This window comes from Macaca fascicularis, chromosome 7, assembly GCF_037993035.2.
Source record: "Macaca fascicularis isolate 582-1 chromosome 7, T2T-MFA8v1.1".
NCBI lineage: Eukaryota > Metazoa > Chordata > Mammalia > Primates > Cercopithecidae > Macaca > Macaca fascicularis.
Window position 1 is genome coordinate 20,466,925 of NC_088381.1, and position 27,750 is coordinate 20,494,674.

The following is a 27,750-nucleotide window of genomic DNA, read 5'->3' on the forward strand; positions in this document are numbered from 1 at the left end:
ACCCGCCACCACGCCCGGCTGATTTTTGTATTTTTAGTAGAGACGGGGTTTCACCACGTTGGCCAGGCTGGTCTCATCTCCTGACCTCAAGTGATCTGCCCACCTCGGCCTCCCAAAGTGCTGGGATTACAGGCATGAGCCACTGCATCCAATTAAATATGCATTTCTAGTAGAAATGTCTGACAAATACAGTTGCTCAGTAAATATCAGTTGGTCTCCTCCCTCAATAGATCTCACCTGTAAGGTGACCCTCCCACATCAGGTTAGTCCTATATTAGAAACTGTTTTCACTGCTGTAAAAGCCACCGCCTGTCCTGCCGTTTCGCCGGCGCTGTGATTTTGGGACAGATGGGATGGGCGCTGTGGGAAGGGTCTGTGCTAAGTGGCACAGCAAAGCAGGAGAGTCTTTTTTACCTTGGAAGTGCTCCAGCTGGTTCCCTTGCCCGGGGGTCACAGCAGTCAGGACCCTACCCTGGAGCCGGGGCCCCATCCTCAGGATGCGCACACGTAGGGGCCGAAAGCAGTGATTAGTCAGCCGGAGCTGAACCCGGACTCTGGTGTGAATCTTAATCAGACTCTTCCCCATGGCGGCCCAGGAAGGCAAATACTTCTTCAGTGGAAACCAGCTGATTACTTCAGAGAAACCAGCCAGGCAGGGAAAGATACAGAGGGAAAGACGGAACGCCAACTAGGAACAAAGGATTTCCGCAGATCCCACACCATAGCAGCCCCTTAGCAGTGCCTCGCGTGCTGCAGGAAGAAGGTCACCTCCCCAAGCTTCAGATCAGGCTGAACTGCAGGGAAAGAGCAGCTCTGAGAGGCCACCGTTATCAGGGGACTGGATTTAGTCAGAAGCACTTACAGCCATAAAAAGTAATGCTTCCTTGGCCTGCAGCTCTTTCCCTGAGGCCTGGATAAGGGCTCCAACCTCTCAGAGGGCCAGGGACAGAGGGGGCAGAGAACAATCCCAGAGGGTAAGGGGAATCAAGACTGTCCCAGAAAATCCAGGATGTAAAGTTACAACACCATTGGGCTTTATCCAGGCCATATATAATCCAGGCCTGCCCTGGTGCCAGCCAAGTTGCATGGTCAGCGCTACCTTTGGGGCTGGGTGGCTCTGAAGTGGGAGGACGTGGTCTCTGTGATACTAAATGGGCCAAATGGACTATAGAAAAGACAGTCTTTGGTGGAGCATGAACCAATTTCAAATGCCCATAAATTCCTTGGGGTTTTTGTTGGTTGTGCCCTTCTTCTGAGGCCCTCATCACATTCCTCGCAGCCCCTTCCTCCCTGGTTGGGGTGGGCAGTTAGGGTCAGCTGTGCTTGTCAGGACCTTTAAAGGCAAGCCCTCTTGAAAGATGTTGCATCTGAACTCTTGCCTCCTAGAAACTAATCCATTCTTCCACAGGCTTGGTAACCCCTGTACTGATAAAGCCATTTAATTGCTACAATCTTTTATTTCCACATCCAAACCGGATGTCATCTCCCTCTCCTCACTCTGAGCGTGTAAGGTTCATTTGGGCCAGGTCAGTTGTACTTGCCCTGTCCTGCATCAAATGGGTCCTGGGCTGGGGGCCATGACCAGGGCCACAGGCTGTGTTTGTCCACTGGCAGCCTTGGGCACAGGGTGTGAGAAGCACCTGGAAGTCTGCTAAGCTATAACCTACCAAGTGTGCCATTCTATGAGGCTGGTTTCGAGGAAGTGCCCCGGCCCTAGAGGGCCTATACTCCTCAGCAGCCTCTCCCCACTGTACCTCTCCTTGCATTTGACAACAAGGGGGAATAGTTTGGACAAGGAACCTGCTCCTGCAATGGGAGAAGAGAGGCTCTGGGAGGAGGAGGAGGCTGGAGGTAAAGCCAGAGCTGAATGGGGAACTTAGGCAGCCTCAGCATGTCTCAGGATCACAAGGACTGTTTTCCCTGCCTCTTGAGTTGTTCTACTAACCCTACTTGGCAGCAGCTCTCAATGAGTTTTGTCTACACAGAGAGCCTCCGCCCTCCCTCTTTTGGGAATGCTGGTTTCCTGGACATTCTTCCCTGTTCTGGGAAGTCGGCTTGCACAAGGCTCCTCCTGTTTTAATCCTGCATGGTGCTGGCTTCCCTAGGGTAAGCCTTCTGTTCGGGAGGACAGCTGTCCCAGCTCTGTGGAAGACTTGGGATGGACCGTCTAGCTTCAGCCTCAGGAGGGATGGAAAGAAAGGCCACAGAGGGGAGAAAGTTATGTTTCCTCAAAGAGAAGTTCATTCTACTTCCTGAGATGTACACCCCAAAAGAGGGACAGTGAGAGCCAAGCTCAGTTCTCCGGGTCAGCCTAAGATGGGAGGAAACACCAGGAGGCTGTGTCTGATGATGGTCATGCATCCATAATTCCATTCTTTGCATAATGATTCTACTTGGTAGTCCACACTCTCCCGCACTCAGCTCTGTTCTGCAGTGGGGGCACTAGGCTCAGAGAGAAAACAACCTGTTTCAGAAGGTGCATGGCAGAGCTCCTAGTCACACCTTGGCTTCCTGACCAGGATTCTGCACTGTGCTTGCTGCCTGCCTGTAAACGCTTTAGTCTCTTTAAAGTACTTCTGCACATATTAGCTTCCTTGCAACCAATGGAGTGGGCAAGGAAGATGTCCCTGTTTTACAAATGGAGCATTGAAGATACTCAAGTAACTTGACAGTGTTTGTCTAGCCGGGGTTCTCAACCTCTAGACCGTAGGGAGTTACATACCAGACTCTGGTAACATGGAATCTCACACAGTGACACGTCCTAAAATCCTAAACACAAATTAGATCTCAGGGAAACAGCAGAGTGATATCCTTCCTAACCTGAGCATTTTCATTCCCAAGCAGCATTCTTACAGAAAAGGCAAAGGGCTGTCCCCACCAGCTTCTACACCGTTAATCCCAGGAGAGAGACAGGTATGAACCAATCCTTCTGTCTCCTGTGTGAGATCTTCTGAGGTCCCCAAAAAACACCATCTTTGGGAATGAAAGCACTCAACTTTACACCTGTATCCAGCCTGCGGGTGACCTGGGCCAGTGACAACAGCTAGAGGGCAGTATTCTGGGAGCACCTCCTAACAGCATTAACTACCCAGAGAACAGATTGTTGGCCTCAGCTACTGGGGTATCTAGTTCAGTGGAGAGACATAGAATTTCTCTCTCTCCCCACCTCTGCTGCCTCCAAAGGAAGGGAGTCTGGAGGGAGATGGGTCATATTGGATTTCCTGAGACAGTGGTAAGATATGCAGATAGCAACAGGACAAATTGCTTTTTTTTTTTTTTTGAGATGGAGTCTTAACTCTGTTGCCCAGGCTGGAGTGCAGTGGCACAATCTTGGCTCACTGCAACCTCTGCCTCCTGGGTTCAAGCGATCCTCTTGCCTCAACCTCCCAAGTAGCTGGGATTACAGGCGTGCATCACCACACCCAATTTTTGTATTTTTAGTAGAGACGGGGTTTCACCATGTTGGCCAGGCTGGTCTCAAACTACTGACCTCAGGTGATCCACCTGTCTCGGCCTCCCAGAATGCTGGGATTACGGGCATGAACCACTGTGCCCAGCCAACAGGACAGATTTCTATAGCTGAAGCAAAACATGGTGGGTGACAGCTACTAGAAATGCTTCAGATTCAAGAATTTTCACTTACTGGTTAATAGTCTCAGCCATCCTGATAATTTAAGCTGTGGAGATTGGTCAGATTTAGCAAACAAGTGAAAACCCTCTTTTTTTTTTTTTTTCTTGAGACGGAGTCTCTGTCACCCAGGCTGGAGTGCAGTGGTGCAATCTGGGCTCACTGCAGCCTCCACCTCTGCCTTCTGGGTTCAAGCAATTCTCCCACCTCAGCCTCCCTAGTAGCTGGGATTACAGGCTTGTACTACCACGCCCAACTAATTTTTTGTATTTTTAGTAGAGAAGGGGTTTCACTATGTTGGCCAGGCTGTTCTCAAACTCCTGACCTGAAGTGAGCCTCCCAAAGTGCTGGGATTACAGGTGTGAGCCACTGCGCCAGCCCCTTTTTAAAACTTTTTTTTTTTTTTTTTGACAGTCTCCTTTACCCAGGCTGGAGAGCAGTGGCGTGAACTCAGCTCACTGTAACCTCTGCCTCCCAGGCTCAAGCGAGTCTCCTACCTCAGCCTCACGAGTAGCTGGGATTACAGTCATGCGCCAGCATACCCAGCTAATTTTTGTATTTTTAGTAGACAGGGTTTCACCATTTGGGCCAGGCTAGTCTTGAACTCCGGACCTCAAGTGATCCACCCATCTAGGCCTCCCAAAAGTACTGAGACTACAGGCATGAGCCACCATGCCAGGCGTGAAAAGCCTCTTGATGGAAAGCAATTTCATAACTGCATGGAACCTTTAGATCCCACATATGCAGGTCCTCCAAAGGGCTAACCCAGCACCCTCAAATCCACAACCCCCCTGCCTAGATACCCACACCCCTTCACCCTGTACCCAGCTAGTATTCCCATCCGCTGGATAAAACCTCCTACTTGCCACTGGAGACCCTTCTCCCCAAGAGACATGCTGCTATCACTAATGTAAATTAGCCTCTTTTCAAAGTCCTTTTCAAGGTCCCAGATCACAATTTGGAGGACCCCAGTGGTCACCTCAAGGAGCTCATGCTCACCTTCCATGATGGAGATGTGAACAGCTCTCCTGCGGGTCCTGGGGACGCTGCTCAGCCTTGGGCCATGGGTTATGGAGGGACAGCTCCGGCTGGGAACCATCCCTGCTCTGAGATTAAAGAACCTTGTTAATTCAATGCATGGACACATTTAGTAGGCACTTAAGAGCTGAGTACTGGCTACTAGAATTGCCTGGCTGTATTAAGTTTTAGTCTCTTTTTAAAAATCTTTAATACCTTCTCTTTGCCTTTGGTCCCTGGATTTCAGTCAGAGATAGTGCTTCAAACTCCTCCACTTCCTTGTAAGCCTAGACCAATCTGAACCTTTTTCTTTTAGTGTGGCAGCGGTGCCACTGGTCTCAGGGGTGGGGGCAAGACGGTCAGAGAGTAGAGCCCCAGGATGAGCAGTACTCCTGAAAATATGCCTGGACCAATACTGGCAGCCTCCCCTGACTTCCAGTACAGGCTGCGGATGGCAGGGCTCCATGTGAAGGGGTAGGCAGTCATGCTCCCATGCCCAGAGGCAAAGGCTGGTTGGCAAGTCCTACCCTTCTTGGTCAGTCATATTCTTTCTGGGTCTTAGATTCCAGGAAATAGGCTTCTGGAAACATGATTTGTGGATCTACATGAAGCATGGATCCTGAAACTATTTTAGAGCCAGTGTGGCAGGGCTGTGGGACTATCCTTGGCTTCATGTAATCGACTGGTTCCAGAACCACTGAAATTGTGTGACACATCTATCATCAATGTCAAGACTTGGGAGGGCAGAAGAGAACTGCCAAGTGAAGTGGCACCTGGATCTGATGTACTATCTGCAGTAGCCCTCCCTCCCTGCTCTCTTATTAAGGGTCAAAGACTTTTCCCCATCCCTTCTGAGAAGTTTCTTCAGCCTTCTGCCTTATTTTGGACCTTTTGGTAGCCACTGGAGCCAGGGGCTTCACAGTACTCAAACTGCTGGATTGAGATTCTGGGATCTGAGATAGAATTGTTTTGGGGGAAGCCCCTGGCAGCCTACCTGTGTATTTCCGGTGGCTCCCGTTTGATCTTAGCACTTGACTCCATGACTTCCTTTGCAACTCGGCCGCTGTAAGTAGTATAATAAAAACAAGTGGCAAGAAATGAGACTGTGTTCCAGGACAGCTCCTCTCCAAGATCTCAGGTGCTTTCCCTGAATCAGGAAATGGCATCTGTGGCCCACCCTTTCCGTGATGTTTTGGTCACGGAGAAAGGCTTGCTTGCTGGGGTACAGAGTTCCTAAGTGTCATGACAGCCTATCTGAGAGAGAGCTCTCTCCATCTCTAGAGTCTTTAGGATCTTCCATTCTATTTAGGAATAATTCCTCAATTTCCAGCATGTTCCAATTACATTACAAAAAATACATAAGAACAATCTTTAGACAGTGAGACATGAAAAGAATCACTGTTACAGTTCTTATTTTGCTGCTATTGTAAGGGAAAGAGAAGATACACATTTATTTTTCATTTTCTTGGAGACAAGGTCTTGTTCTGTCTCCCAGGCTGGTGTGCGGTGGTGCAATCATGGCTCACTGCAGCCTCGACCTCCTGAGCTCAAGCGATTCTCCCACCTCAGCCTCCCAAGTAGCTGGGACTATAGGCACATGCCACCACACCCAGCTAATTTTTTTTTTTTTTTTTGGTATTTTTAGTAGAGATAGGGTTTCATCATGTTGCCCAGGCTGGTTTCAAACTCCTGGCCTCAAGTAATCCACCTGCCTCAGCCTCCCAAAGTGCTGGGATTATAGGCGTGAGCCACTGTGGCCGGCCGATATACATTTAAAACCCTATAGACAAATAGCTGTAGAGAAGGAAGGAAATAAAGGGTCATAAGACAGGAGAATTGGATGGAGACCTCAGACTTTTCTGAGTCCTCCCCAGTTTCTCTGTTCTAAAGGATAAGGACTACTGAGTGTTCTCCAGAGAAGGGTCTGAAAATAGATCCATAATGGTTACTTACTGTCACTATTTACCTGTATCGGAACCGGCTCCCTTTAAAGAATAAATTGCTGCTGGACACTGTGCGGACTTGGCTTGACTTCTCCAGCCTGCAGCAAGGCAAAGTCCAGTGTGATAGACAGCCTGAACTGCCTCACACAGGCTAAGGCAGCACATCCCCAGCTTCTTCCAAAGGCTACTTGAAACTTCAGGAAAAAAGCCCTTCATAGTCCACACTTGTCTCTGACTGTCACCATCCTAGGATCTGGGGGCTGTGCTCACAGCCAGCTGCCTTCCTGCCTCAGTGCCCAGGACTGTTGCATGGAAACCCATTTTTGTGTCAGGAGAGTGAAGGCTCCCCCAAAATGCTTCATAGGTTTTACCAGGGGGACTGAGAGAATACATGCTAGGGTGGATGGTCTGGGGGAATAATAGAATGCCACCCGTCTAATCTCAGCCAGGTCACTTATTAGCAGTGTGACCTCGGGCAAATTTCCTTCTCTCTTAGCCTCACCCTTCTTATAAAATGATAGAGCTGGGACTACTGGACCTTAGGGGTCTCCTTTCTAGTCCCAGTATTTGATTTTGTGTCCATGTCTGGGTAATTGTGGGTAGAGAAGAGGATGGGGGCTGTCCTTCCTGTCCCATCTCCCTTTTGGAGGGTCCTAAAATACATGACCATGGTAAAGACTGAGAAATCCTGCGATGAAGAAACTAGCTTAACTTTCATAAAAGTTCTGTCATGTATTTGAATGTGGAGCCTTCCTCCCTCCCCCGGGATGTCTATTTAATATCTCGTTTGAAGCTGCAGACAGCTGATGTGGAGCTCTGTACTACTTTCACCTGGGTGACTTCACTGAGCCCATTAGCTCTCTCAGCCTGGGCACAGCAGCTCAGAGAATAGCCTCCTAAGATGGGATTCACCTGTAAGATGCCCAGGTGCCTATGATACTGATCCAACCAGGAACCCATGTGGGTCTGAAACCTGTGCTATGAGCAGTGAGTAGGAGCTGTCTCCACAATCCATGAACAGTTCTTGGGAGACACCATCTCTGCCCGTCTCAGGGCTCCAGGACATCTGAGCTGCTTACTCTCCTGCCTGGGCATGCTGTTGTATCTGACTGGGCGCCCGCCAAGGCACTAGGCCAAAGGCAGGACTAGGGATCTGTATGTGAGAGACACTGAGGGCAAGGCCAAAGCGCTGCTGCCAGAGACTTGGCATACCTGGGGATCTGACCCAGGCTAGAGGCTTTTATCATTTAACGAGAACATCAAGGAGGCAATGGAAAACTGAAAAATGACCTCCGTTTCCAGTGTGGGTGCAGGCAGGGCTGGGTGGGTATGGAGATCTACTCGTGGGAAGACTCAGAAACCGGCTGTGGTCACAGGTTCAGAAGCACACGTCTGTTTCCATGACACAGATGGGAAAACCAAGCCCTTTAGAAATGGTGCTGAAGGCATGAAAAGACAAGAGGCAAGGAGACTGCTTCCATTTGCATTAGACCCTTTGGCAGAGAGAAAGGGAACGCTTCCACATACGCCATTCCCAGGGCAGGGATCGCTCAGTGTGGAGTAGGCCCCTGTCTGCTAGTGCCTTCCTCTCTCTGCTGGGGAGACCCATGGAACCCCCATCCTTCCTGGGCTGCTCCTCAGTCCCACAAGCAGGAGCTTGCATCTCAGATTGCTTCTCTCCAGGTTCAGGTAGCTGGCCAAACCTGGATTACATCCTCACAGGCAAAGGGATAGTGGTAGCAAAAGAAAATAAATGTTTTCTTGACTTTCTATGGATAGTAGGGACTGAACAGGAGGGAAGTGTGACCATGCCAAAGTCTTCCCTGAGTGTATTCAGGAGAAGAACTCACTGCCGATTCAGTGAATCCTTGATTCTGGTATAAACACATAACGAGTATTAAGCAATTCAGAATGCCTGTCTAAGAAACAGCCTCTGGGGCTGTGGCCCTGGCAACTGGGAGGACCCAGTTCTGCCAACCAGCATCCCATAGCAGCCAGCAGGCAGCAGAATCTTCCCTGGAGAGGAGCATGGTGCCACTCAGCCCAGAGCAGTTCTCATCTCTCCAGGATCCTTCAGGTTATTGGAACCGAGACCTGGCCCGTCAGGGGCATTTGATGAGAGCAGGGCTCACCCCAGGTAGAATATACCACACTCTGTCTTGCCTTGACCTCATTCAGATACGTCTTAGTAAAGCATAAATTATTATGGTATATTTTAAAAACAAGACCAAGGGGTTTAGTGAGACATACTTTACCTGGCATCACTCCCTCGATAGGCCATTTCTTCACTATCTCATGCTTTTATAACCACTTTCTTAATCGAATCGAAGAAAACAATACACAAGCCCCACATTCTTTACAAAATCCCTTTGGTAGGCAAAGCTCTGGCCTTTGGCCTCAACCTGGCTTCTCGGTAACTGTCAAGCTCTTGACCACTTCCAGCTACGCTGCCCCAGGCTCCTGGGCACTTGGCCTCCTGTCACTGACTCTCTGTGACTCTGGCTTTAAGAAAGACAGTCCCCATCACATGTATCCACTCACTTGTAGAAGGCTTGGTTCTCGATTCCACATTTCCAGAGGTGCTTACATGCTTCAGGAGTTGGAGCAAAATATGTAAGAATAATCTTCTTTTCCTGCAAAAAATTCCACATTGATATGGCTGAGTGTAGATGGAGAAGCAAAGGGTGAAGTAGGCAAGGACCCTGACCCCAGAGCTGTTAGAGGCTCTGGCAGCTGGCTAGTTAGAGGGGAGGGCCCGCAGGACCCACTGAGGCAGAGCTCAGTTCAGTGCATCACATCATACTTAGCAAGTCCAATCAGGGTAAGTCTCAGCTGGCACAAAAGTGGCACAAATTGAACCAGGAGAGCTCTTGGTGAGAAAGTAGCCCTTGCCTCTGGAATTCCCATATACATGAAAGAAAAAGAGCTTTCCTTTGCACTTCCTGGAGGTAAAGATCTCTTGAGTGAAAGCTCTGGGTGTCAACAGCATCCCCGAGGAAGTCCTGTGCTCCAGGGCCTTCCCACTCCTTCATATTGTACCTGCAGGCCCTGACCTTGCTCTTGGCTTAGCATGTGGGTGGCTTGGCTCTACTGGGGTCCCTCAAGCTTGGCTCTGGCCACCAGGAAGCATCCCATCACCCCAGCCCTCCCTGAAGAGAAGGAAGCCAGCACTCACCTCTTTCTGACTTACGTATAAATAGAAAGTCTTTCCTTCAAATTTCAGCTTGGTCACCTCATTCCTAGAAGTACAAAGATAGTGCCTGTCACCTCATTGCGGGCTGCCTGTTCACAGCTAAATCTTGTAGATGCACAGCCCACCCCAACTGGAAGGGGCTCCAGGCACAGACACAATTTTAGCCAAAATCAGAACTGAAACAAGACAGCAGCGCAGTGGCCTTAGAGAACGTTGTTGAAACAGTTCAATCCACAGTTTTCTGGTCAATCACACTATAGTAATAGGGTGACAGGAGGATTTCGGGCTTATCAACAGTGGCTGTAAAAGGGAAACATTTGCATGGAAAGTGAGTCTAGGCAGAGTATCCGGGGCCATTTCAGGATTGGGTTCATAACACAGGTGCATTATCTGGATGGGACTGTTAAACGTAAGATGCCACAGGTAGCTGATGAGGCCAAAGTTCAAGATACAGCAAATAATGAGAAACAATGCAACCAGGTTCTGAGGGAGTTGAGTCTTTCAGGTGACTGTGCCACTGGATGGAAAATGCAGTTTAATGCAGACAAATGTCAAACAATCTCAGGGAGCGGGGCAGGGCAACATACCAAAGAGAGAGAACAGATTACATGGAACAGTCATGCAGCGTACTGACCAGGAAAGGGGCTTAGGGGTTATTGTAGAAAAATCCTTGAAGCCACCAGCCCAGTGAATGGCTGCAGTAAAAGAGGCAAACAGGATACTGGGGTACATCACCCGTGGGACAGACACAAATCAGAAGAAGTGACATGGTTACTGTACATGGCACGGCCTAGATCTCACCTCCACATCCACCTCCTGCTCTCAGCCTTGGTTACATTTGCAAAATGGAAAAACTACCAGGTCTTAGGCGAATGTCCCTGAGAGCCATGGAATTAGGCCTCCAGTACTGGTTGCTCCTCGCTTCCCTTGTACCTGCCCAACATAGCTGCCCTCTGGAGCCTCTCAGCCCTCTCCATGTCACTGCCCCATTTTTCTACCCAACTGGGACCCCCAAGGTGGTCTTGTCATGCACATTCACCTCCACTGGCTGCTGCTTTTTTTGTGACTTCTAAGGAGATTTCCTTAATCTCCTAGGAAATAGTAGAAAGGTAGTGAGAATCATGTACCCAACTTACTGCTGGAAAAAGTTCAGGGGACAGAGGAAAATCACTTGTTCTCTGTGCTCCTGAAATCATGGCTGGTTCAGGATGAGATTTCACAACTTCTGACCACCAGTTCTGAGCTAACACAAGCCACACGGTAATCCTTCCCTTCTGATTCCCTCTCAGACTCCCTCTCAATCAACCATCAATCTCACACACACACAATACAATCAATGCCAATTGGCTAATATATAGACAAGCACACAGATCACCTAGGTTCCAACAAGCAGGCTAGGAAAGGAAGGAGTTTTATTTTGAGAGTGAGATTGGGCTTACATCTATTATTACAGAGTTGACACATGGTGACGAGGAGACTTCCAGAAGAAGTGGTGCATGAGAGAAGCCGTGGAAAGAAAAGCGTCTGTGAGAACCAAGAGCCATTATGGTTTCTGGAGGGGTGGGCATAATTTAGGGACTGCAGGTGTCTGTGACAGGTGTGTCCTACTTGTTTCTAGCCAAACACTTCCCCTGACAGGGACCTCACCCAGCAGCTACTCTGGTTGGAATGTGGATCTGGGCCCTGTAAGGAACATCAATAGCCCAGACGTATCCAGGCAGCAGAGACCCCACACTAAGAGGGCTGTGGCCTGATCCTGCTCATTGTCTTTTTCTGAAAAGCATTTTGTTGGACAGGAGATTCCAAATCCTCACATCTTCACCCAGAGAGCACAGTGAAGTGAGCCGACTTGAGGATGCCTAGGAAACAGCTATGTTGGGGTGTATTCTGCCAACTCCAGGGCAGCAGCTGCCTTGTGGCGCGGCTGTTGTCCTGGGGAGTCAAGGCCCCCCTGCATGTGTGACGAGCAGTTTCACCAGCACTCTGGCTGACGACTGTAATGCCCTCCCCTTCACAAAATCAAGATGGGCTGGAAAGGCGGTATCTGTCCTCAAGCTCAAGCTCAGTGGCCCAGCTGAAGAGGGCACAGTGGGATAGATGGCCTGCAGTGTCCCCAGCAGAACGCTGACTAGGAAGCAACTGTACCCAAGATTCCTCATGAGCTCTCCTGGAGAAAACAAACCAAACAGACTTCCCCCCACTGAGCTCTGCTGGACCAAGGGAAGCCACTTATCTAAGCCCCTCGGAGGAGCTGGTCAGCTTAGACTTGGCAGTCTGAGGCCCAGGAAGGTACAGAAATCACAGGAGCTTAGTAGAATATGCAAAATGTTTTGATGACGCTGACAGATGTTTGTATGGACTGGCCAGCTAAAGGGTCTCCAGGAGAACCAAACGTCAATCAACAAACCAGAGTCTGCCCAGAGGCATGCAGCAGAACAGACCCCAAACAAAACAGAGAGGGGCAGGAGAGGAAGCAGTTCAGAGTAGCTGCAGCTGAGGCAGTGGCTCTTGCCTGTTAGATGGGAATGGAGAGGGGAGGGAAGGAAGGAAGAGTGGGAATGTGACTCCTGGAGGCTGAGGACACTTAAATGCCCAAGAGGGATAGGAGTGAGACAGCAGCAACTAAGCTTTTGCAGACACAATGCCCGCAGTGAGGGCTGGTCTGAGGAGGGTGTTTTGCCAAAGTAACAGGGGACTTATATCTGCCCCAGAGGTCACTGTCTGTGAGCCCCTCCCTTGTTAGTAGAGCAGGTAAGGGCACTAAGCCAACCACAGAGATGCTCCAGAACAGCCGGCTCAACAGGGCTGATTACGACCCTTAGTGGGTGACGGCCCCAAGGACTCAGTTCTCACAGGAACTTGGCTCCACTTACACTGGCTCCAGCCCCAGGCCTCTCACCCTCCCCAGAAATCAAACCATTGTATCCCTTTTCCTTTCTGGAGAGGCTGCTGGCTCTCAGGGACACCCCTTTAGAAGAACAGGATCCCTAGGAAGAGGCCACTCCCTGCATCAGTTACCACACTATCAACACAAGGCTTTGGGGAGGGCTCCGAACCAGAACTGCCCAATCACGGACAAAGGACATGGGAACCATCGCCCCTCCCCAGCTGGTGAGATACAAAGAGCCTGTTTTGGAAATGAAGACGCTCACCATTTAATGAAGTGGACCCTCTTGTTTCCTTGAAGAACAACAAACCCAAAAGGAGTGAAGGCCAGAAATGCAGCATTTCCTGACACGTCCTGCAACACAGAAAGACTTCTCATCGGGTGATGCAGGCACAGAGGTCAAAGGGTAAGAAACACAGCTGTTCACAGGTGATGCAGGGTTCATACTTGGCAGTAGGTCACAGAGGGAAAAGCATGTCCTCTGGAATCACAAGACCATAGTCTGAGTCTCAGCCTTGCCACTTGCCAGTCCCACGACTACAAGCAAGTTACCTGCTGAGCCTCAGTGTCCTGATCTGTAAGTTGTAGATTATAATGATACCAACCTTAGAAGGCTGCTGTGAACATCCAAAGAGAATGGCAACACCTCATGCATTGCTGATGGGGTTGTAAAATGGTACAGTCACTTTGAGAGAGTTTGAAAGTCATTTAAATTGTTAAAAATCGAGTTACCACATGACCCAGCAATTCCACTCCTCAGTGTGTGCTCAGAGAATTAAAACTGTATGTCCACACAGAAATTGGTGCATGGATGTTAATAGCAGCAATATGTGTTAAGAGCTAAATAGTAGAAACAATCCGATCCATCTTTCAGTGTAAAGTTTCCATTAACTGATACATGAATAAACAAGTAGTATATTGTGATACAGTAGAATCTCATTCACCAGTAAAAAGGAATGAAGTACGGACAGATGCTACAACACAGGCGAACCTTGAAAACACTGTGCCAAGTGAAAGAAGCCAGTCACAAAAAATCAGGTGATCTTTTAACTCTGAATATACTAAAAACCACTGAATTGTACACTTTAAAAGGGCACATCTGGCCGGGTGCGGTGGCTCACGCCTATAATCCCAGCACTTTGGGAGGCTGAGGCGGGTGGATCACCTGAGGTCAGGAGTTTGAGATCAGCCTGGCCAGCATGGTGAAACTCCATCTCTACTAAAAAGACAAAAATTAGCCAGGCGTGGTGGCGGGCACCTGTAATCCCAGCTACTCAGGAGGCTGAGACAGGAGAATTGCTTGAACCCAGGAGGTGGAGGTTGCAGTGAGCCAAGATTGCAGCAGTACACTCCAGCCTGGGCGACAGAGTGAGACTCCATCTGAAAAGAACAAAACAAACAAACAAAAACGTTTTATGATATGTGAATTGTATCTTAAAAGGCTGTTATTAAAGAGTCGGGGAGTTGTTATCTACATTCATAACAGTCCCATAACACTGGGCCCCTCAGGAAAGTTTAGCTGAAGAAAAAAATAAGAAGCAACTGGCAAAATAGAACAGTCGCCATCAGCCCTGAGGTGCCTGAACCAACAGAGAGGGCCTCCTGGTCACTGGCACCATCAGTCGGTAAACACCAGGCTTGAGGCTCTGTTGAGCACAGTGGGGAGGGGATGGAGCAGAAGCTGCGGGTCTCACTTCCTCACGGGGGAGTGACTCTGTGAGGACTAGGCTGGGTGGAGGATTTTGCCCTCCCAGAGGGGCTTCCTTTGTGACAGGGGCGTCAGGTGACATTTGGCGCTGTCAAGCTGCATGAATGGCAATGGAGAGAGTGTAAGTGTGTGGAGGTGACCAGAAACTTATGCCGTGATGCTGGTCAAATATGCCTGTGGGAGAGTCTTCTGGGCCACAGCTCAAGTGGTGCCATGGAGTCAGGGCACGAGTCACCGAGCGTGAGGCATGGGTGTCGGGGCTGAGGCTGCCAGGCCAGGTCGGCCTGGGGTTTGGCTCTCCTGGCCTCTCCACGTTCAGGGCTCACCTCTCCGGCACAGATTCTCTGCCTGATTGGTCCTAAGAACAGTGGGGCCTCTGCAGGGCCTCATGAGTCCTGTCTCAAGAAGCAGTCCAGTTCTGCCTTAAAACTCTCTCTCAGAGTCAGGGTTACAAGTATGAGCATCTGGGTCCAGGGAATAAACTAAGTATATGTTTGGCAAACACTTGCAATTAATGTAATGTTGTTATTGTCCTTTCCTTAGGGTCTGTCATGATCCAGACACTTGGCTACAAGCACAATGTCATGGGCACAACAAAAAGCTGTTTAAAAATAACTGGAATGCAGACACTGTGAAGCCACAGGGCTAGATTTCCTCCTGCTTGTCATCAGTGCCTGGTGGTGGTTATTAATATCTGAGTACCAGGCACTGCACACAAACACTGTTCCTACCAGGAGGCACCAGGGCTAACCTGGCAGGCTTGGCAGAGGTATGGGTCAGGGAAGGGTGGCCTTGAGGGGAGAATGACTGGGAGAAGTCGGGGAGGGAGGCAGCCTGCCTGCTCTGCCTCTTCTGCTCCCTGTGGAAGCGGGACCCAGGGAAGTCCTACAACTGCAGGCTTCGAAAGACGAGACGGGGAGTGGAGACCTTATTGTGTGAATGGTGGTGGAGAAAGGGCCTGCAGAAAATTTTGAGCAGATGAAGGTGTGAGACAGTGGGGTGGGTCAGAGGGGCCAGTCTGGCTGCAGTGGGGAATGTCTGTATGTGCGTAAAAATGAGAGGGGGGCAGAGGTGGGGCAGAGGCACGGAGGGGGTCATAATGCTTGCTGAGATAGAGGAAAGACCTACAAAGGAGAGGTGGAGGGATGGAAATGAAGCCTTGGGCCTGCAGGAGGCTACTGGACAGTTTGAAATAACAGGGAAAGAAGTAGGGAAGGGAGGTGGGGGGAAGGCAGGGGAGGGAGGCAGCAGAGGGCCCCCCTCTGCTTCTTTCACTCTGGCTCATATGGGCAGTGACAGGCGGAAGAGCACCCCCACTAGAACCAGTGGTGCGGGCTCTGGGTCAAACCGCTTGGGTCCAGGTCCGGCTCTGCCACTCACTGTGTGACTGTGGCCAGGTCCTTAGTTTCTCCATGGTCAGACTCCTTGTCTTAGAATGAGGGTTGATCATATTACCTACCTCATAGGTTATGTTTAGGAGGTACCCCACAAATGCTAGTGGCCATGTCTTTTGTTTGTTTTAGAGACAAGGTCTCACCATGTTGCCCAGGTGAGTCTTGAACTCCTGGGCTCAAGTGATCCGCCCACCTCAGCCTCCCAAAGTGCTGGCATTACAGACATGAGCCACCACGCCCGGCATGTGTTTGTTATTATTATTATTATACCTGCTACTAGTTAGCTGAGTTTGTTGAACTTAATACAAATCCTTTTTAAAAAGAAATCTAACATTTTACCATTTTTCCTGATGTTGACAGATTTAAATTTTGCTAGTTAGGAAACAAAAAGTGGGAAGTTAGAATGAAAAAAGTAGAAGTAATTCACTGTTAGGGGACCATGGAGGAGTGGGGTGATCCATGAATCTGAAGTGAGAATGGGAAGGGAACAGAGGCCACGACACAGTCAGAGATCCACCAGAGTCCTCTCAGTGACCTGTGTCCCTCTGGCCAGAGCAAAGGGAAGATGCAGTCCCACAAGATGGGCGGTGCTGGCCAGGTTGCCCTGCATCCTGCAGATACCTCAGAGCTGGCCTCTGAGTGAAGGCAGGTATTAGAGTTAGAGAAGCACAGCCTCTCCTAACCAGACTGGCTGCTTTGGAGCAGAGAGCTGGGAATAAACCGCAATGAGATGCCACATCATTTCATAAGCAATAATAGCACCTTGAACAATCCCAATTGTTCCCAATCTCATATGAAGAGAGCAGTTCTCCAAACTGCTTCAAATGCAATAGATGCAGATGAAGGCCAGTGCAAGACCCTGGCACCTGGTGTCCGCAGGGGCAGGTGACAGCTGGGATGTTTGCAACTTGCCTCTGGTACATGAGGCTCAGCAATCAGCGTGGAAGGGACTTGAATTACAGGGAGAAATCTCACATCTGTGCTGGCATAAAAATACAAGCAGGCAGCCACTCTGACACCTTCCCTGGAACTTCTCCAGTTTCTTCTATCTGACTTGTCATTCTTGTTGTGAGCCTGTCCTTGGAGTTTGTGTGTAAAATAACAAGTTGCATGATAAAAACAGGAGGGAATGTGGACAAGGTGAGAAGTGGAGTCAACAGTCGCCTGTTCTTCAGATCTCCCATTTTATCAAGCTGAACTCTCTTTCTTCCCTGTCCCCTTCCCATCCCTATGAAATCAGTGCCCACAGGACTGAGCCATTAACAGAGTCGGGAGGTGGAATACGAACTAGGGTCCTGATAGCTCTGCTGTGGATATTGCCAGCTACACTCTGCAGCAGGTAATAGTCGAAATAATCTAGTTCACTTCTTCAGTTGTGTGGTTAAAAAATTGTTTTCAATTTCTCATCCTTGTGAAAAAAGCATCTGTCTCAGTTTAGGATCCCAGCTCTGCTTCTTCTTTGCTGTGACTTTACTTCTCCAAACCTCAGTTTCCTCATTTGTAAAATGAGGACAATAATATATACCTGGAGAAATACTACTTCCATCTGATTTTAGGGAGATAGATCAAATATCTTACTGCTAGGACGTGGCCAACGGTATTCTCCTTGGAGAGGGGATGAACATGCATGCCTTGTCATTCATGTGTTTACATGGCCCTCGCCATCAAACTTGACCTGTGTCAGTCAACACCAGCAAAGTTCACCCTAAGATGATCACTCTGCCCAGGAAAGGATTTTTGGAAATCAAAGCACTGACTGGTTCAGAAGCAGGAACATCTGGCCACCATTTCTAGTCCCCACCAGTTCCACTTCCGGATTAAAAGTAGCCATCTGTCTCCTGCCACCCTAGAGGACACACTAGGTATGACTGAGTAGGCAAAACCTTCTTGGTTTTTAGGCCTCTAGGGTCATCCTGTCCCCTCTCTGGGGCGTGACTCAAACTAATGCAATTTTGATGAATGAAGCCACTGTTTCTTATAAAACCCTCTGGAAGATGATTCCACATGCTCTACCAGATACCTATGCCCATTTCTGAAAAAGCTCACAGGTGGGACGCTGAAGTCAGTCATGAAAATCACCTAGTCTGAATATACTACACTTAAACTTGGCCACAGGAAACTAGAACGGAAATGAAGAGGAGGAGGAGGAGGCACCCTGTAAGAGACTTGGGGTTACTCCATGACAGCTCAGAAATGGAATTCCTGGTGGAAACTGCACCAGGTGCCTTTGGTGAAGTTCTTCAGTTCAGCAGTAAATCTAACATCCTACCTGCCGCACAGCCAAGAGGGGCCCACCCAAGGGTGGGAGAGCCATCATTGATCCTTCTTGTTCTGTTTCTCAGAAGTGAGGGGTGCTGGGCATGGTGGCTCATTCCTGTAATCCCAGCACTTTGGGAGGCCGAGGCGGGCAGATCACCTGAGATCAGGAGTTTGAGACAAGCCTGGCCAACATGGTAAAATCCCATTTCTACTAAAAATACAAAATTAGCTGGGCGTGGTAGCACGCACCTGTAATCTCAGTTACTTGGGAGGCTGAGGCAGGAGAATCACTTGAACCTGGGAGGCAGAGGTTGCAGTGAGCCGAGATCGGGCCATTGCACTCCAGCCTGGGCAATAAGAGTGACACTCCATCTCAAAAAAAAAAAAAAAAAAAGAAAAAAAAAGTGAGGAGAAACTCGTCAAGATGAGGGAAGGGGTTCTTCTTTAGACAGCTGGCTCGGTGGCTGGATTATGAAAGTAATGATTCCACTTTAAGGGCAGAGGGACAGTGTAATTTTATTTTTGTGGTTGATCTAACCTAGATCCTGTTGAAATCAATTTTATCCTGGTCTATACAAAGCAGACATAAAGACACTGGTGAACTTACATTAAATTTTTATAGGATGATGATATGGTTTGGCTCTGTGTCCCTACCCAAATCTGATGTGGAATTTTAATCCCCACGTGACAGGAGAGGGGCCTGGTGGGAGGTGACTGGACCATGGGGGCAGTTTCCCCATGCTGTTCTCGTGATAGTGAGGGAGTTCTCACAAGATCTGATGGTTTAAAAGTGTGGCATTTCCCCGGCGTCCTCTCTTTCCTGCTGCCATGCAAGACATGCCTTGCTTCCCCTTCCGCTATGACTGTAAGTTTCCTGAGGCCTCCCCAGCCATGCGGAGCTATGAGTCAATTAAACCTCTTTTCTTTATGAATTACTCAGTCTGAGGTAGTTCTTTATAGCAGAGTGAAAATGGACTAAGACAGAGGATATCAATATTCTTGTAGATCAGTGTCCTTTCTGTGTCAGAATTGGCAATGAGTTGTGCTTAGTTCCTAAATTCCATCTCTCCAGAAGGAAGACCATGAATAGTAATTGAAAAAGCCCAGCATTGAGACTCAGATAACCCTGGGTTCCAGTCTCAGTACTGTATTACCCAGTACCTTTGGACATGTTAGTTGGCCCCTTAGAGGGGACTTATCTCCCTCATACCACTTCTCGTCTGCATCTTCAGAGGCTCAGTATTCTTATCCTCAAATAAGGACAAGAATATCTTCTTGGCAGTGATGTTGTAAAGATTCAATGAGATAATGTATGAGCCTGGTACAGACAGACTCTCAATAAATGGTACCTTCAAGACTCTTAACAACAAGGCTGGGTATCTGTAACAGGCCTAACTACTCCATGAGCCTTAACAGGACATCTCCATAAGTTGGGCCCAGGAGGCCAAAGTACAGTGCTGCAGGAGACCCAGGCCAAACCAGCAGTCTCAGGGCTACCTGGATGGAGCAAGATGGTGGCTCCTGAAGTTGGAGTGCTGTCAGGGCCAGGGAACAGATGAAGGAATGGACTGCCAGTGGTTTGCTTCATTCTCTTCCTCCAGCAGCTGTAGGCTTGGGCTGCTGGGGCTCTTGCCAGGAGTTGGGGGCTGAGGATCAGGGCAGAGAATGCAGGATGGCCTTGTCCTGCACTTTTGGAATTTGGGTGTTAGCTAATAGGGCTCTCTGGCTGTCCTATTCAGCATTTGTAGAATCTCCTCTTCCTGGTCCCAGGGCCAGACAAGGACATTCTGGGCAGAAAGAAACCATCAGTGTGCATAGGAAGAACAGCAGCTTTTTAATCAGTCCAGGGGACAGAGCCTAAGCTAGAGCGTTATTCTGCTCTCATTTAATTATCAAAATGATTCCTCTTCTTCTGTCCTCCCTGGGGCTGCATGCCCCAGATTCCCTGGGCCCAGTAATTGCCTCTCTGTTAATAGAAATCATCAGTATTTATTACACCAAGTGTGCCAGGTTTTTTCAGCTCTTCTTGTAGCAGCATTAAGGCGAACACTTGATAGCATATCACTCAAGCGACTCTACTTAATAACAAGAGTAAAGGCCCCTGAACCGTTCTCTTTGCTGGGAGAGCTGAGGAGTCATGGTCAGAGCCTAATGAGAGGAGCTGAGGGGCTTTGTGTGGGGTCTGCAACAGGGCCCTGGCATGGCCCTGGGTGAGGAACAGGCACAGGGCTCAGGAACAAGAGACCTGAGCACTCCCACCTTCCCCCAGCGGAAGTCTCCTGGGGGTTTCTGTTCTTCCGTAGGGTACATGACAATGGGTAGTGACTTGAGTTCAAATTCTTGCTCTACCGCTCAGGGCTTGTGAACTTTGGCCTCCTGGAATGCCAGTCTTCTTATCTACAAAACAAGGAGAATAACATCTACCTCCCAGAGCTGGTGTGAGAATTAAATGAGAAAATGATGTGAAAAGACTCCACTGAGGCTGCCATGGGAGGCATGCTACAAGCATCTCTTCTTCCCTCCCTCCCTCTTTCTTTCCAGGAGTTGCTGCTGTGGGATTGAGAGGGCACGACATAAGTAACTGGGCCGCAACAGTGCCTGGTACGAATGCTGGTTCCTCCCTGCAGCCTCTTCAGCCTCTCTGCATCCAATGATGGACGAACTCACCCAAGACAAGGCTGAGACAGGAGTCTCACAGTCCTGGGGTGCTTGTATTTGGGTTGGAAACCAGGCTGGCTGCCACTACAGCTTCCAGACTCCCATGGGCAACGGTGGAGAATCCCTTTTCCCCCTTTAGTCAGTGTAGTGCTCGGGCTCGCTGTTTGCCCATCTCTGTGTCTTTTCAACCCTGCTCAGGGACCCATCTCTGAAGAGGTGGATGCTATGTGTGGCCTCAAGGGGACTGGGCAGGTTTGGAGTCAAATGCAGAGGTAACCTGGCCCCTTCTGATGACCATATCTTCAGGCAGCTGTCTTTAAGGTCCTGGAGTGACTCAGCAGTTCAGGGAGCACAGTTATTGAACACATACTGTGTACTTTCAAGTGAGGCTCAGAGAAGCTCCCAAAGGCCCCAGTCAACATGGGATGGGAACTGGAGCCCAGGGCCAGCTTATCCAAAGCTCTCTTCACTCCTGTGTGGGTGCCCCGCGAACAGTATCGGAGCAATTTATGGAGGGGTTTAAACTGCATCTGTTACACAGAGGGCATTGTTTAGGAAGTTTTGCTAATGTGTAAATATCCAAATGTCGATTCTCTGGTATAACAGGCATGAATGTGTTTTCTGACAGTGTGGCCCCAAGAACACAGGGGTTACTTTGCAGCAGGCTGTGCTAGTGGATAGGGAACTGTGGGGTAGGGAAGATGACCAGGGTTTCTGAATGTCAGGATGTTCTCAAGGTTCATAACTCCTAGGCAAGACTAAATCACCATCTTCTCACCAAGGGACCAAAGGACACTGCTCTGTCCCTGTGTCACTGTGCCTGTTCATTCCTGTTTTGTTTTTTTTGATACAGACTCTCGCTCTGTCACCCAGGCTGGAGTGCAATGGTGCAGTCTCAGCTCACTGCAACCTCTACTTCCCGAGTTCATGCGATTCTCCTGCCTCAGCCTCCTGAGTAGCTGGGATTACAGTCATGTGCCACCATGCCCGGCTAATTTTTATATTTTTAGTAGAGACAGGGTTTCACCATGTTGTCCAGGCTGGTCTTGAACTCCTGACCTCGTGATCCACCCACCTTGGCTTCCCAAAGTGCTGGGATTATAGGCGTGAGCCACCGTGCTCGGCATTCCTGTTTGTTATGGGCTATTCACTGTGCCCTCAAAAATTCATATGTTGACATCGTAACCCCCAGTACCTCAGAATGTGACCTTCTTTGGAGACAGGATCTTTATAGAGGTAATTAAGTTAAACTGAGGTCGTCAGCGTGGGCCCTAATCCAATATGACTGGTGTCTTTGGAGAAATCTGGACAGAGACATGTACAGAGGGAAGACAGCGTGAAGACACAGGCCGATGACAGCCATCCACAGGCCAAGGAGAGGGGCCTGGAAAGGATCCTTCTCTCAAAGCCCACAGGAGGAACCCACCCTGCCGACACCTTATCTCAGACCTGCAGCCTCCAGAACTGTGAGACAAGAAACTTCTGTTCTTTAAGCCACCCAGTCTGTGATACTTGTTACAGCAGCCCTAGGAAACTAACAGACTATTCTTTTAATTTTTGCTTGAAACTTAGTATCCCCTCTTCAGTTAGGAAGAAAACGTTGATGTCTTCCTATTCCTGACTGATACTGTTTCCTTCAGATCAGCTTGACAGTTGGTTTTACTGGTGATACTGGACACCCTCCAGTAATGGAAAGAGAGAGGCAGAAATGTGGAGAAACTGAGGTAGAGACCAGCAGTGTCAAAGCAACAGGGACAGGAGGTGACATGAAGGGCCACAGCCGCAGAGACCGGAAGGGGCCATGGGTCTGCACAGGCCTTGGCAGCCACTGGCTGCCCCCGCTCATCTCCAAAATGCCAGATGTGTGTGAGTAATTACAGAGGTTTCCTCTGGGCAGCCTCCCTGGTTGGTTCCCGTCTATCCCTCACAGGCGCATAATGGAATCAAATGTGACTCCACTGCAGTTCTGTGCAGTGACTTATGCCACTGCAGTCAATAAAACCCACTCTTGGAAAGAAACTAGATTACAGGTCAGGAAAGGGTGGGCAGTCGCTGAGCCGCCTCTGATCGTTCCCTGTGGGGGGCCTTCCACATCCCTTCTCTCTTCATTTCTACCAAATTACCCACTAGCTTTGGATTTGTTATTTAGATTGACTTTGCCTCGGTTCCTCTGACATTGATGTGGCACCACAAAATTATGCAGTATGGGATCCAGAGGAGTTTTCAAAGGAGGCATTTTCTCTGACATCTCACTGAAAGTGCCAGCCATGTAAACGTTGAAGGGGGCCTCTGAGCGCAGGCATGGGGGCCCTTGCTCCTGACACCTTCACGGAGTCTTCAACCAGGGGGTCTTACCTTACATGGGTGAGGATCCACTCCATATGTTTCCAATGTCTGTGCTTTTCTTAAGAAGTTCAGCTCTGATGTTGCTGGTGTCTGACCACTGGAATAAAGAAAATGAGATGGTTTCAAGGTGTCTTGTTCCCACAGGTTCCCCTGAGGTAACTCTCTATGAAGACGTGCTCAGGGTGAGCCACATATCTCAATGTTTCTAGGGTGTGCTCCCTGCTTGGTTCTAGGACCAACTTCAGAGACTCCTGCTAGAGTCTCTGACTGTCTTCAAACATTTTCAGAGTGAGGCAGGCTACATAATGAGTTACTTGGGCTGAGTGTGAACAATGGGGAGTGGTGGGGACTGTGCCAGCAGCACCTTAGCTCTGAGATTCCCATTACTGAGAATGCAGGGCCCACTACTTGGGAGGCTGAGGTGGGAGGTGGGAGGATCGCTTGAGCCCAGGAGTGCAAGGTTGCAGTGAGCTATGGTCATAGCCCTGCACTCCACCCTGAGTGACAGAATGAGACTCTGTCTCAAAAAAAACAAAAACAAAAACAAAACAAAACAAAAAACTGATTTTTATGTGGTATTTCACAATTTAAAATACTATGGGGTAAAACAAAATACATCTGTAGGCTGGAGGCAGGTCATAGGCTTCTCATATGTGATCTGATCTAGACTGAAATATAAAGAAGGGGCTCATAAAGCTGGCTGGTGCCACCCAGCCCTCTTCCTTTGCCAAAAGGAAACACAGGAAAGTAGGGTGAGGAGAGGCAGAAGGAGACAGTACTGAGGTCCCATGCTTCACAACAGCTGTCTGTCCATAGGGTGATGACCATGAAAAGGAAAGACACTGAAAAAGGCAGAGATCAGCTCCGGCTCCAGACCATCTGAAGGGGCCTTTGGCATCACCCCTTCCCACTGCCTCTTTAGCAGGTGTGTTGATGGGCTCATTGCAGACCCAGTGGCAGAATCACCATCAGGCTCTTGCCTGGGTCCAGAGCCCTGCAAAGCAGATGTACTTCTACAGATCCAGGGTTGGCTCTGGTGAGGAGGGGCGGGCAGCTTGTGAAGTCAACATCTCTGATGGCTGGTGGGCAGGACTGCATGTTGCTCGTTTCTAAGCTTATCATTTGCCTCAGGTGATACGGCCAGGCAGGAAGATAAGCTGGCCCCAAGGAGAAGCAGGCCGGATTCCCCTAGCATCCCTCTGGAGAGGCATCAGTCAGGCAGCATCTTTATGCGCCAGTCTCGTGCTACTTGCTGGAAAATATACGAAGAAACACAGTATACAGTTTGTGCCCTCAAGAGCCCCTATCACATTGCATAAAGGAAGCATGGATGTGTTTTTACATTATGCAGACGAGGCAGGACCTGTGGAAGAAGTACCTGTGGAAGGGGGTATTACTATGAATAAAGACTTCTGCATACACTAGCGTACCTGAGGCACAGGGAAGGTAAGTTTGGAACATATTTGTGTGGCAAGCAAAGGGCTGGCTAGAGCACCGCTTCCCTTTCCAGGGAGTGTCCTTGTTTGCAGGGGAGTGGGCCCTGGGGGCTCCATTTACCCCTGGAGTTGGCCCAAACCTTCAGGGTCCTCAAAGCGGGCATCATTTCCTGGGGGATCCCCTGCTTTGAACAGCTTTCTGGAAGGCTGTCCCTACTATTCTGATGTCTCCTAAAGCCCTCCAGGCAGTTCCAGCACATCCCTGATCTCTTTGAAGGAACCTTGAGGACACGGCCCCCAACACCACAAGCCCGTGTTTATTCTGATTTTTACCACAAGGGGTCGCTATTCCCTAACAGAGTGACTCGAGGAGCCGCGGGGTCCTGCACCCGGGAAGGCACACCCAGGGAGAGGGGCGGAAAGCATGCAAGATTCCATTTGTTTGGTGTTGCCATTCCGCTGGGAGGGTCAGGAACCCCTCCTGTCACAGAGCGTGGGCAGAGGGGTCTGTTTACAAAGGCGAAGGAGGCTTTGGGTTATATTTGTTGGTAAAATCATTGAGTGAAGGGTTTCTAGGGGCCTGTGGTTAGGGAAGGAACAAGTTGAAGCTTAGTATTAGCATTAGAAATGTCCGGCTCTGCTCCCTGTTGCCAGGCATACTCTTTCCTCAGAACAGTAGATACACAAACCTTCTAAAATATTTTTTTAAAGCTGTAATGTATTATAATGACAACATAACTTTATTTTTATTTTTATTTTTTTGAGACAGGGTCTCGCTCTGTGGCCCAAGCTGGCATGCAGTGGCACGATTCCAGCTCACTGCAACCTCCGCCTCCTGGTTCAAGCGATTCTCATGCCTTAGCCTCCTGAGTAGCTGGTATTACAAGCGTGTGCCACCACATCTGGCTTTATTTATTTACTTTCATTTTTAGCAAAGACAGGGTTTCTGCCATGTTGCCCAGGCTGGTCTCTCGAACTTCTGGCCTCAGGTGATCTGCCCTCCTCCACCTCCCAAAGTGCTGGGATTACAGGTGTGAGCCACTGTGCTTGGCCAACACTGCATTCTATATCCCTTTTTTTCCTCAGTTTGTCAGTTTGGGGAATCTGTGTTGTACACCAAGTGGAGCCCAGACACCCTATTGCTGCTTTTAAAAATCAGGCTTTGTAGAAAATCCTACTTCATGTGTGTGAAAGGCTGCATTAATGCTGTTTTATGGTATTCAGCATATTCTGGGCAAGGTGAGAGATGCTGAGAAAGATGAGGCACCACACTTGAAGCCACGTCTCCTCCACTTCCCTCTGTGCAAAGTCTGGGACTCCAGGTAGGGTATGGTGGGGGGCCTGAGTTAGGCGGGGCTGAGGACATAGTCCTGAACCAGAGTGCTCCCAAGGCACCCTCAGCATTTATGAATCAGTCCTGTGCACTCCATCCTCTGCTGAGAAGCCACCTGTCACACTGTCACAGACTGAGAGCAGAGGCCTGCCCTTTTTCACATTCTCACTCAACCTCTCCTTTTCCTTTCTTTTTTTTTTTTGAGATGGAGTCTCACTCTGTCACCCAGGCTGGAGTGCAGTGGCGCAACCTCTGCCTCCCGGGTTCAAGCTATTCTCCCGCCTCAGCCTCCGGAGTAGCTGGGATTACAGGCACCTGCCATCATGCCCAACTAATTTTTGTATTTTTAGCAGAGATGGGTTTTCACCATGTTGGCCAGGCTGGTCTTGAACTCCCGGCCTCAGGTGATCCACCTGCCTCAACCTCTCAAAGTGCTGGGATTACAGACATGAGGATATATGATAAAGCACCTGGCCTTTTTCTTTCATCTTTTTTCTCTTATGCAGTTTCCTTTGTGTTTATCTTTTCCTTTTCCCCAGTTCATGCTTTCCTCTGTATCTTCATTAAACATCTTAGTGAGGTAAATGCCTTTCAAAGGCCAATCCCTCTCTGTTTCCCCTATAACACAATTCTCCCTTATCTTTAAAGCTTCAGCCTATATCGCTCTTCTTGGAGTGGCAGCCCACAGGGCTTGTGGCTGTGACTTGTGCTGTCAGTGTATCACTGACAATGGTACATCCTGGGGTCAGGAAGGCTGGGGAGCATCACTCTGTGTCAGTAAACAGTCTGCGAGAGCAGAGGACACGTCGTGGAGCCTGTGCGCTCAGGCTGTGGAGAAGCCACAGTGTTCTGGGCCTAAGTGCCACGTACCTGAGTTCTGTCTTGTGAATCTCGGCAATTTTCCTTTCCAGCTTCTCTGAATGTTTAGGGAAAAACTGGAACTTGGAGCTGTAGCCTTCAGGGTGTTTCCCTGAGTCATAATCCCCAATCTCCGCTTTCAAAAGGAAGGTGGAAGAAAACAATTACGGAGACAGGTAAATCATCATTGACAAAGCAACAAGAGATTAGCACACAGAGCAAAAGCCAAAACACACATCAGATTTACAGGAAACAGTGGATTCTGAGCATGGCTGTCAGCTGGGCAGAGGGCAGGCCCTTCAGGAGCATGTCCACCTTTGTTTTCCCAGGTGCACACATTGGGTTGGCATTCAAGTCTATGCAGAGAGACAGAGAGCTGGCCTTGTGTTCTGAGGTCACAAGTAAATTTACAATGAAAGAGCAGAGGCCTGCACTATGGTCCTCATCCATTCCGCCATGAGAAGAGGGTCTAGGAACAACGTTCTTTGTGGCAGCCCAGGAAATGGTGAGCTTGATCAGAAAGGGAGATCCTCTTGGGCCTCAGCCAGATCAGAGGTCTACATCCTAGTTTGAGGATGTTAGCAGGGACACAGTAAATTGATGAATGAGTTGCGATCCAAATTCAGAACTCAACCCTCAGTTCAAATCAAATCAAATGAATAAATTTGAATAAATATTCATTAAGGGCTGACCAGGTGCCAGGTTCCTTCGAGCGGCCTGCAGAGTGGGAAGCCTGGCTGTAACCAGAAAGTGTCGTTGAGTTCAGAAGCAGCAAGTTCTAAGGCTCATTTCTCAAGTCCCTGCCAGGTGTGAGCCTTTCTCCTCCAGCTGTTCACAGAGAGAGTTTATCTAAACCTGATGAGATCTCAGAGCAGTAAACTTTAGGAGGGCAGAAGACCCACGGTACTTTCCACACCCAGGTCAGAATCCAGCTTTTTCCACGTGAAGCTCTCCACAGGGAGGATGGTGGCTATGACAAAAGAAAGAGGAGGGGCCAGCTACTCTGTGGGTGCCCTTTTTCCTTCCCAGGTGAGAGCCACAACCACTTCAGATGTGAAGTCTTGAGAGAGAAGTAAATATTAAGAGGAAA

At 49.1% G+C, this 27,750-nt stretch overlaps 1 protein-coding gene across 14 annotated transcripts in view; it reads right to left on the minus strand.

Annotated features, from left to right (window-relative positions):
• The window catches only part of FRMD5 (FERM domain containing 5), a 338,272-nt gene that overhangs the window by 8,006 nt on the left and 302,516 nt on the right, over positions 1–27,750 (minus strand). For 8 of the 14 annotated variants that reach the window (XR_012414900.1, XR_012414899.1, XM_045395355.2 and 5 more), the window contains exons 6-14: positions 26,673–26,796; positions 23,043–23,130; positions 12,934–13,022; positions 10,416–10,502; positions 9,764–9,827; positions 9,130–9,221; positions 6,612–6,686; positions 5,640–5,708; positions 4,628–4,734 (exon numbers count right to left, since the gene is read on the minus strand). Coding sequence is in view for 11 of the 14 variants with exons in the window: in XM_045395355.2 (XP_045251290.1) it covers positions 4,628–4,734; positions 5,640–5,708; positions 6,612–6,686; positions 9,130–9,221; positions 9,764–9,827; positions 10,416–10,502; positions 12,934–13,022; positions 23,043–23,130; positions 26,673–26,796 (795 nt within the window). In the remaining 3 variants the exon portion in view is untranslated. Of the gene's footprint in view, positions 1–4,627; positions 4,735–5,639; positions 5,709–6,598; positions 8,028–9,129; positions 9,222–9,763; positions 9,828–10,415; positions 10,503–12,933; positions 13,023–23,042; positions 23,131–26,672; positions 26,797–27,750 lie in introns of those variants that run through there. The other 6 variants (XM_015452764.3, XM_015452763.3, XM_015452765.4 and 3 more) reach the window with 3 other exon arrangements.